The sequence below is a fragment of the Silene latifolia genome, chromosome X, assembly GCF_048544455.1.
Source record: "Silene latifolia isolate original U9 population chromosome X, ASM4854445v1, whole genome shotgun sequence".
Taxonomy (NCBI): domain Eukaryota; kingdom Viridiplantae; phylum Streptophyta; class Magnoliopsida; order Caryophyllales; family Caryophyllaceae; genus Silene; species Silene latifolia.
In genome coordinates this window covers 292,218,352-292,229,206 of record NC_133537.1, presented here as the reverse complement: position 1 = coordinate 292,229,206, position 10,855 = coordinate 292,218,352, and the positions used below count along the sequence as shown (strand labels likewise).

The following is a 10,855-nucleotide window of genomic DNA, read 5'->3' as shown; positions in this document are numbered from 1 at the left end:
TGAGCCCAACTTTGACATTCAAGATATTGTTCTCCAAATGATGGGAGACCAACAAAATTTCTTCACACAAATTCTAGAGGAGAGCCAAAATAGGAACAATGTTCTCCAAAGCATTGTTACCCATGGTGAGGAGTTGGTAATTCGAATTGCCCAAATGAAAGCAACCCAAACAAACACTCCCCACCAATCCTTGAGCATTGAACATGAATGTGAATTTGAGGCAATGACCTTTGATGAAGAAGATGTGAAGTGGGAAGAGCCAATCTCCTTGAGCTCTTGTGAGTATTAAAGTGTGGTATTTGATGATGAAGACATGAGGTTGAGTAAGCCAAATACTCTTAGCCTTTGTGAGTATGAGGGTGTGACCTTTGATGTGAATATTGAGGTGGTGGAGGAAGAATTAATGAAGAAGAGTGAAGCCCCTATCTATGATTCGTATGGAGATAGCGATGATGACAAGCCTATGGAAGAAGCTTATGCGGGATATGTGTCTTGCAATGAAGAAGAGGAATGGAGTTGTGAGATTGCATTACTTGAGGAGCCCATCCTTGAAAAGTTTGAGGTATGCTTCCATGAAGAAGATGAATTCCTCTTTCCTATTGACCATGAAGACCTTTTCGCACCCACCATGGAACCTATGATTGTTGGAGATGACATGGTGGACCTTCTCTAAAAGGTCAAAACATCATATAAAGGGTACTTGGTGGAGAAGCTCAAGAAGAAAATTGCAAATGAGCTTGCTTGTGGAAATTTGGCACCCACAACATCAACCCCTAAGGTATTCGGTCATCAATGTTATAGAATTCTCCTTCTACCTTGGAAGGATTGAATAATCAAAGCGCTATCATCATCACCAAAATTAGAGGAGAAGGTGGCAAGTGGAAATCTCCGGATGAAAATAAGCCATACTTCATACCTAGTGTTGACAAGAATCATGGACCTATTGGTTTGAAGCATCGTGAATATTCAAGTGCCAAGAAGGGAAAGAAAACAAGAATGAATGACAAAGTCCCTTGGCCAAGCTTCGTCTTGAAGTTAAGCAAACCATACTTATGCTTATTTGGAGCTTGTTCACAAGCCTTTGATCTTCTACTAAGAGCCTTGAGCTCTATGGACAAGGACCTTTACAGTTTGAACATAGTTTGGTGGAGTCCTACCTCAAACCACCATTTGTAAGATATCCTTTCCTTTCACTTTGCATTACATTTACACTTGCATTTAGTTGTATACATATACATTTAGCTTGCATTTGTATTATATTACATATTGCATTTATAATAGTTAGTTCATATAGTATAGTTGCATTGTAATATATCTCACATGATTCATGTAGATAGTTGCATTTAGACTAGAATTCATGCATAGCCACCAATGGCCAAACCTATTCTTTTCTACACTAGAAATAGTGTTTAAATCGGTTTGGAGAGGTTTGATCATAGGTGACCATAGTTTACTAGAAAACATGCATCATATAATATAGTTTAGATTGCATTCATTTGTTATATATGTCATATAGAATTGCATTTAGTTAGAGCATGCATTCATTCATATCATATCATTGCATTTGTATTTCAATTTCCATAAAATCAAAAATCCAAAAAACATGTTTTCCTTTTTATTCCTACTCCTACATGTACATTGAGGACAATGTCCAAAATAAAGTGGGGGATGCGAATTTATATTCCAAAATACATAAAAATTGAAAAATTTCAAAAAAAATCCCAAAAATATGTTCTTTAATTTCATAAAATCAAAAACCATAAAAATTTGAAAAATTTAAAAATTCAAAAACATGTTCATTTCCTTTGTAGTGTAGTCTTGTATATATTGTTTTGTATATATTGTGTTTGTCCATCCTTTTTCACATTGATTGACTACGCCACATCCGAGACATGAGGATATTGAAGACCGCATGGTATGATCTTTCCAATCTCCTTTTTCCTCTTTATGTTAATGACTATGTGGCTTTATTTTGATTGATGCGGTATAAACAATGTGAATTTAGGACTTGCATTTACATTATATGACATACTAGTTGGTAGAAGCATATGCATTAGGATGTATATATGTTAGTTGCATCATGGCATGTAGTTTGCATGTTAGAAAAATTTTGCGAAACCGTCTACTTGGGAAGCTTGACAAGTGTATATAGGCCCAAGTAGATGCTTTTTCTTCTTAAGACTTTGCTTGTTAGAATACTTGTAAAACACCCTAGGATGTGTCATGCTGTTATCCTTTGACCCATGGATTAAGGCCTAGTCAAGAGTACCTTGTGGTGTGATAACTCCTTGGCCACCGTTTATTCTAAGGTGACCCTTGAAACCATGCAACCAACCATCATCCATGTTCTACCATACATTTTGTCATCAAAGGGAATGGGCACAAAAACAAAAATTGTTCAAAATTTGAGTTCAAGTATTGAAATGAAAGAAAAGAAAAAGTTTGCAAATGCATCAAAAGAAAAGAGGAGTAACAAAAATGAAAACTCCTATGCTTCAAATATAAGGCACCCTCATTACTAATTGGGGTGACTTTGAAAATGTTCAAAAGAAAATGCAAAAAGTTGAAAGTTGTCAAGTATTGAAAAGCCAAAAATCAAAAGAAATGGCAAAAGAAAGTGTTCTCAAATGTTATATGCCACAAGAAATTGGGGGAAAAAAAAACAACAAAAGCAAACTCCCAAATGAAACTCAAATACTATCGATCCCTTTATCCATCGTATCCATTTTTGTGCATGGTAGAGAGGGGACGACCCTTCTTCTTGTCTAGGCGAGAAGGGGAATTCCGCGATCCTCCTGTGTTTCTAACACCATAGGGAGTCTACTCTTGACAAAAGCATTTAACGATTGAGGACAAAGGTACCCTAGCTTGACACAACTTGGAGGTGATTTATTGGTATCCTCCTAGGCTTAGTAGTTTGAAGAAATTGCATCTATGAAGGAGTGTGTACCCTTAAATTGCTTCCCTTGTAGATAATTTCCGCCACTTAGATGAGGAAAGTGGCTATTCTTTTGTAGATGCATCCATTATTTGATTTTGAGTGCTTAATGTTTGGATGTGTCGCCATTTTGGCAAGACCCCCCTTGCCTTGCAAGAAAGCATCCTACCTCATGGTTGTCTTGTTGTGAGTTGAAGGGGCGGAGTGAGACCCGTTAAGTGTCTCATATCGGTTATATTAGTAGGATAGTTTAAATAAAGGTCTAGTTTTAGTCACCTCTTTACTCGGGACGAGTAAGTTTGGGGATATTTGATGTGACTCATATTTGCGCACATTTAGTCCCCTAATTGAGCCTATTTTGCATACTATTATAACATTCTATGGCCATTTTATCCGTCAAAACCTTCCTATTTGCTTTTCTAGCGCATTTCGTATGTTTTGTAGAAAAGGAGATAAAAAGGCGGAAATTCCCGTCTTTCGTGCATATTTGGAAGTTTATTGATGATATTAGATGGACTAGTATAAAGAGGAGGCAAGAATGATGACCAAAGATGTAGGAATAAAGTGTATATAGAAGGATCAAAGGGTTAAAAGTAAGAATGACGAGAGGGAAGGCATTACAAGAAGAAATCGCTCGAAAACCGAACCAAGGGTTGCTCCTTTGGCTCTGAAAATATTCTAGATGGAACGGCGTCGAAAAAACAAGTGATCTAGGCTTTTGAATCACTCCAATAGGAGTCCTGATGAGAAAATGACGTCCGTTTTAAGATCCGAGCTCAAACAAAGAAGCTGTTCGCCAATCCGCTCGTCCCGAGACTGAAGACGCTCGTCCTCTGAAGGAATCCGTCCGTCTTCCCAACAATACGCCCGTCTTCCCCTCAAGACGCTCGGATTGCTAGACAAAAAGAAAAGATAAATACACAGCCCAGAATCCGAGCGTCCCGAGACCAATCCGCCCGTCTTCCCAACAATCCGCCCGTCTTCACCCCCTGGACGCCCGGGTAGAAATCACCAAATCCGCCCGTCCCTTGCTAAAGACGCCCGGATTCCCAGGCAGACCCATTTCGTCTTCTTCAAGCTTCAAGGAAGGATGCACATCTTTTTCTAGAGACCGGAGTCTCCCAAAAAAGACCGGCGTTTCCTCAAATAGGGACTTAATCGTCATTTAAGCCCTTAGTTAACCCTAATTCATGTACCTAATCCCCACTATATATACCCCATTTTGTAATAATCAAACCATCAAGTTTTATTAGAATATAATCAAGTTTCCTTAGATTAAATCAAGTTCTCTTAGATTAGATTAGGAGTAGATAAGAATAGATTACTCTTTAATCTTTCCACAAATTACACATTAATCTCTCCTTAATTATTGTTCAAGTTTATCATTCAAGTTTATTATTGGGTAATTGAAGACTATTGGGTTTTTATTGGAGAATTGACAATCCTTCATCAATCAATCAAGTTTCTTCTATTATTCTTTGCTTTATTATTTGGATCATCTCAAGTTTGGTATAATTCCTTTACCTTTTTATCTTTATTGTTCATTTCTTCATTCTATTATCATGTTTATACTTGTTGTGATGATTGACACCATTAATGACATGTTTCCCATGATAATGAGTGAGTAGTCTTTTAGCTAGGATTAGTGGGTAATTAGGTGAAACCAACATGCGATTGATTCATGCTTAATCTAATATGTTCGCATGATTAAATTGCTTGCTTGTTGTGATGTCAACTTTATGCACATGTTATGTTTGATGAAATGCTAAGCCTATGAATCCTTACATTTACAACCATCTCTTATCTACACAACTTGACTTGTAAGATATAAACCAACTCGAGTCTTGTTAGACCATGCATAGAAGTTGAATAGGTGTAAAGTAAGTCGACTTGTAGGTGTTGTACAATCTAATCGATTCGGCTCCGGGACCCAACTCTTCCTATGAACCGTAAGACATAAACCAACTCGGTTTCTTTACAACAATAATTGCTTGTAACTTTGTAAACATGTTTGTATGATCAACACCATGAATCCCCTATAAACCCATGACATCCTAGTGGTTTTAGTTATTTGTTTACATTTCCTAGTTCATTGTTTGCTTTACTTTGTTACTTTCACTAGTTTAGAATACAGCTACAAACCCCATCATTTATGACACTAGCACAAATTGAGATAGATAGACCTAGAACCCAAAGCACACCGTCCCATGGATCAACCTCGACTTACCACTAACTAGTAGTTTGTTGAGTATTATAAATGTGTTTGATTGGATGTGACCCGACGACATCACCCCATCAGCTTTGAAGAAGGAACATGAAGTGCTTACTTCTTCAATGACAGATGAACAGAAGTCAATTTATAGAAAAATTATGTACTCCGTTGAAAATGGTCAAGGTGGTGTATACTTTGTTTATGGGTATGGGGAAACCGGTAAGACTTTCCTCTGGAAAACCTTATGCGCGGGAATAAGGTCGAAAGGTGAAATCGTTATAGCTGTCGCTTCAAGTGGCATTGCAGCTATCCTTCTTCCAGGAGAGCGGACAGCCCACGCTCGACTAAGCATACCTATTAATGTCGATGAAAACTCCACGTGTCATGGAATACGACCAGGAACAGATTTGGCAGAGTTACTAAAAAGGGCAAAGCTTATCATATGGGACGAGGCACCTATGGTTAATCGTTATTGTTTTGAAGCTCTTGATAGAAGCTTGAGAGATATCATGAGAACTTCACCGGAAGGAGACCCTGAAAAACCATTTGGAGGAAAAGTTGTGGTCTTTGGCGGTGATTTTCGACAAATCTTGCCTGTTATACCTAAAGCAGGCAAGATATTGTTAGCGCTGCTATCAGTTCTTCTCCTTTATGGAGATATTGCAAGGTTAGAACATAATGTCTATTTATTTTACCTAAAAATCCTACTATAATGCTACGATAATTACATTTACTTAGTAATTCAATTCTGAAGGTCTTATTTAATTATTAAATTTATGGTTTTGAAGCTCACGAAAAATATGAGACTCCAAGTCGGAAGTGCAGAGTCAGACGTTGATGAAATCAGACAATTTTCAGAGTGGATTCTCGAAGTAGGTGATGGTTTAGTTGGTGGCCCAAATGATGGTGTAGCTAACATTGAATTACCCGAAGATATACTAATACAGCCTGGATTAGATCCAATAGCTACCATTGTAGAGAGCACGTACCTATCTTTAAAAGATCACCTAGGCGACCCTCGGTACTTCACTGAAAGAGCTGTACTAGCACCTACTCATGATGTCGTCGAAGTGGTGAACGATTATGTCTTGGATCAAATTCAAAAGGATGAGAATGTATACTTAAGTTCTGATGAAATCAGCAAGGAAGAGACCAATTGTGGGGTTCGAGAACTTTACTCTACTGAGTTTCTCAACTCTATCAGATGTTCTGGTTTACCCAATCACAGTTTAAAGCTAAAAGTTGGAGCTATAGTCATGCTTCTTAGAAACATCGACCAAGCAAATGGATTGTGCAATGGCACCCGAATGGAGGTAAATCATCTAGGAAATCGTGTGATAAGTGCAAATGTTATTTCTGGAAGTCATGTTGGTAGCAAAGTCTATATTCCCTGGAACACGTTGACACCTTCCGACACTACCATGTTCTCAGTTAAGTTCGAAAGGAGACAATTTCCTTTAGCGGTTTGCTTTGCCATGACTATTAACAAAAGTCAAGGGCAATCTCTATCCCGTGTTGGACTTTATCTTCCTAGACCAGTCTTCACCCATGGGCAATTGTACGTTGCCTTATCTAGGATTACAAGTAAGAAAGGTCTAAAAGTCCTTCTTCTAGATGAAGACGAAGAAGTGACTAATAAAACATCTAATGTTGTTTACAAGGAGATTTTCGACAAACTATAAATTTGTCTTAGATTTTCCTAATTTGATACACTATTCTATTTTTGTTTGTATTAGAAACTTATTTAAAGTAATTTATGTTTTATTTTAATTAATTTGTTCTTTCATTTTCCTTTCTCATTCGTCTTATAAATATAATAATTTGATGCAACTAAAAGCTATAACATGATTATTAGAGAATAAAAAAGATAACCAGCCTTGACTTATTGCCAATATCAACCGCCCATTAAAATCCATAACATAACCAAAATATGAGAGCTTGATAAGAAACCCAAATAGTTCAACCTGCTGATCCAAGTCGCCTAATTTTACCAGTTTACCACACACACAAAACACTCTATTGAAACCCTGATTGAACAGCCAGAATCCCATCAAAAATGAATTCGAAGAATTTCAAGTACACACTATCTTATTCCTAAGGCAGCTGTTGGCAATATCAACAATGGGGTCAACACAAACATTTTAACAAGAGATTAAAATTTACAGCAATCAGAGCATATAAATCAATGATGGCTGTAAAAGGAGATTTCGAATTACCAGTTGGAGGTAAAATGTTTTTTACGAACATAAAGATCGCCTTCTCTGGACTAATATTCACTCGCTTTCTCACCACATAGACAAATTGTCCTACAGTCAATTCAGCTAGCACAAGGTACCTGAATTATTTAATATTTTCACAGAAACACACAGTCGAATCAGGCTCATGGAAACCGCATTTATTGAAAACAAAAACGCACAGACGATTATAGCTAAAATTGACTGAAGCTAAACATCTGGACAGCTCCAAAACGTCCTACATTACCATTTACCAACATAATTACTTGGGAATTTTCTGAAATATAACATAGTGATTATTTCTAGAGAATCTGTCTCAAGAATCGTCCATTTAACTAGCCTTGATCTACAATAATAACCGGTTTATCAACAGATCCATCATTTTAGAAGATCTAGAGTTCCTTTTCAACAACTCCCAACAACATGCAATAAAAAAAACAATTATAGTTCAAATTATAAATCAAATACTACTCTGCTTTACCGGAAATAAAAAATAAAAATAAAAAATAAAGGCAAAACTGTTAATCAGTAAAAACTAACCTTGATCTACAATAATAACTTTAATATCAACAAATCTATCATTTTAGAAGATGTGGAGTTCCTTTTCAACAACTTTCAACAACATGCAATAAAAAAAACCAATTACAGTAAAAATTCAAAAACTTAGAGTACTACTTTACGGGAATTTAAAAAAAAAAAATTAAGACAAAAATTGTAAATCATAAAAAACGAACCTTGATCTAAATATTGACCTTAATATCAATAGATCCACCTTTTTATAAGATCCGGCATTCCTTTGCAACAACATCCAACAACATGCAATAATAAAAAAATAATTATAGTACAAAATAAAAAACAACTACTACTTTACCGGAATTAAAAAAAAAAATTAGACAAAATTGTAGATCAGAAAAAACGAACCTTGATCTTTAATAATAAGCTAATGAATCAACCATTTTCACCATTTTTATTCTCATTTTTCGATGATTTCGTAAATTAATGAAGAAATGTCGAATCTGGTTGAATAATTTTCAATCGCAAATTGGTGACTGAGATGGATCGAGTTTGAGAACGAAGGATAGAAGAAGTTTGAATGATGGATGTGTTGATTTTGATGATGATTAAAGCAAGGTTGAGGACGATGAAGAAGATGATATTTATTTTCTTATTTTCATATTTGCTTAGGCACCTCAAGATAAGACAAGGACTCATCTAGCTCTATGCTCTCTGCCTCTAACGTATGTGACGGATCACTCACATACTTCCGCAACTGAGATACATGAAAAACATTATGCACTCTCTCCAACGTAGCTGGTAAAGCCAAACGATAAGCAACCTCTCCAACCCGGTCTAAGATCTCATAAGGCCCGATGAACTTCTGACTCAACTTGCCTTTCTTCCCAAATCTCATAACCCCACGGATAGGAGACACTTTCAGAAGAACCTTGTCCCCAACCTGAAACTCTATATCCCGACGATGTAGATCTGCATAACTCTTTTGCCTATCCTGAGCCGCTCTCATCCTTTCCCTGATCATCTTAATCTGCTCAACCATCTCATGTACCATCTCTGGTCCTAGAACCACTGCCTCAGCACTGTCGTCCCAACAAATCGGACTCCTGCATCTCCTCCCATATAAGGCCTCAAACGGTGCCATACCAATACTGGTGTGATAGTTGTTGTTGTAACAAAACTCAATCAAATCAAATCTCTATTCCCAGCTACCACCAAAATCCATCACACAAGCTCGTAACATATCCTCAAGAGTCTTAATTGTTCTCTCAGTCTGACCGTCTATTGCAGGATGAAATGCTGTACTCATCTTCAATGTCGTTCCCAAAGATTCCTGCAACTCTTTCCAAAACTTTGAGATAAACCTTGCATCTCTGTCAGATACTATGTCCTTAGGGACCCCATGTAACTTCAGCACATTCTTCCGATAAGCCATAGCTAATTGTGCCTTAGTCCATGTATCTTTCATTGGCACAAAATAAGCTGACTTGGTCAGTCGATCCACTATTACCCATATCATGTTGTTACCCTGTTGACTCTTCAGCAAACCCATGATAAAATCCATAGAAATGGATTCCCACTTCCACTCAGGTACCTCTAAAGACTGAATCTTACCTTGTGGTCGTCGATGTTCCCTTTTAACTCTCTGGCATATCAAACAACGGGCCACAAACTCAGCTGTCTCTTTCTTCATCCCAGGCCACTAGAACGTGTTCTTTAAATCCTTGTATAGCTTGTCACCACCTGGATGTACTGAATATGGTGTACAATGTGCCTCTGTCATTATTGTCTTTTTCAGCTCCTCATCATTAGGGACACACCACCTCCCATCAAACCTCAAACTACCATCAGAATGAATAGAGAATCTGGACACTGTCCCTTTCTCTACTCCAGCTCTTCATTCTACCATCTTAGGATCCAACACCTGTTTACCTCGAATATCATCATAAAGATCAGGCTGTACTGTCAAATCTCCCATGGCATCCCCTCTCTGCATCATATGTATCCCAAACTTCCCCACCTCATCTCTCAACCTCATCAAAGATAAAGCTGTACACAAAGAATGTACACTCTTCCTGCTCAAAGCATCTGCAACAACATTGGGTTTCCCTACATGGTAGATAATATCCATGTCATAATCGCCAATCAGCTTCATCCACCTCCTTTGTCTCATGTTCAACTCTTTTTGAGTGAAGATGTACTTGAGACTTTTGTGATCAAAAAATACCTTAAAGGTCGCCCCATAAAGGTAATGTCTCCAAATCTTGAGAGCAAACACCACTGCACTCAACTCTAGATGGTGGGTAGGGTAATTCTCCTCATAAGGCTTCAATTGCCTAGAAGCATAGGCAATTACTTTACCATTCTGCATCAACACACATCCCAACCCATTCTTTGAGGCATCTGTATAAACCTCAAAGTTCTCACTCCCTTCAGGCAATGCTAAGATAGGAGCTGTGGTTAAACGCTCCTTTAATGTTAGGAACGCCGTCTCACAACTCTCATCCCAACGAAACCTGTTCTCTTTCCTCATCAAAGCTGTCATAGGTCTAGCAATCTTGGAGAAATCCTTCACGAACCGTCTGTAATATCCAGCTAAACCCAAGAAACTCCTGATCTCAGCAACATTCTTTGGTGCTTCCCACTTGGTCACTGCCTCAATCTTTGCCGGATCCACAGCTACCCCATCCTTAGAGATCACATGCCCCAGAAAAGCAACTCTCTCTAACCAGAACTCACACTTGGACAGCTTGGCATATAACTCATGCTCCCTCAAGGTCTGCAACACAATCCTCAGATGCTCCTCATGTTCCTCCTTAGTCTTGGAATAGACTAAGATGTCATCGATAAACACCACCACAAACTTGTCCAAAAACTGACTGAAGATTCTGTTCATCAAATCCATAAACACAGCCGGTGCATTAGATAACCCAAAAGGCATCACCACATACTCATAAT

The 10,855-nt window shown here is 37.8% G+C and overlaps 1 protein-coding gene across 1 annotated transcript; it reads left to right on the top strand.

The window, feature by feature from the left end:
* Positions 1 to 5,272: 5,272 nt before the first annotated feature.
* Positions 5,273 to 6,832, top strand: LOC141620311 (uncharacterized). The gene is made up of 2 exons (XM_074437219.1): positions 5,273 to 5,817; positions 5,905 to 6,832. The coding sequence occupies exons 1-2, from the start codon at positions 5,273 to 5,275 to the stop codon at positions 6,830 to 6,832; spliced, it is 1,473 nt and encodes a 490-aa protein (XP_074293320.1).
* The last annotated feature ends 4,023 nt before the right edge of the window (positions 6,833 to 10,855 follow it).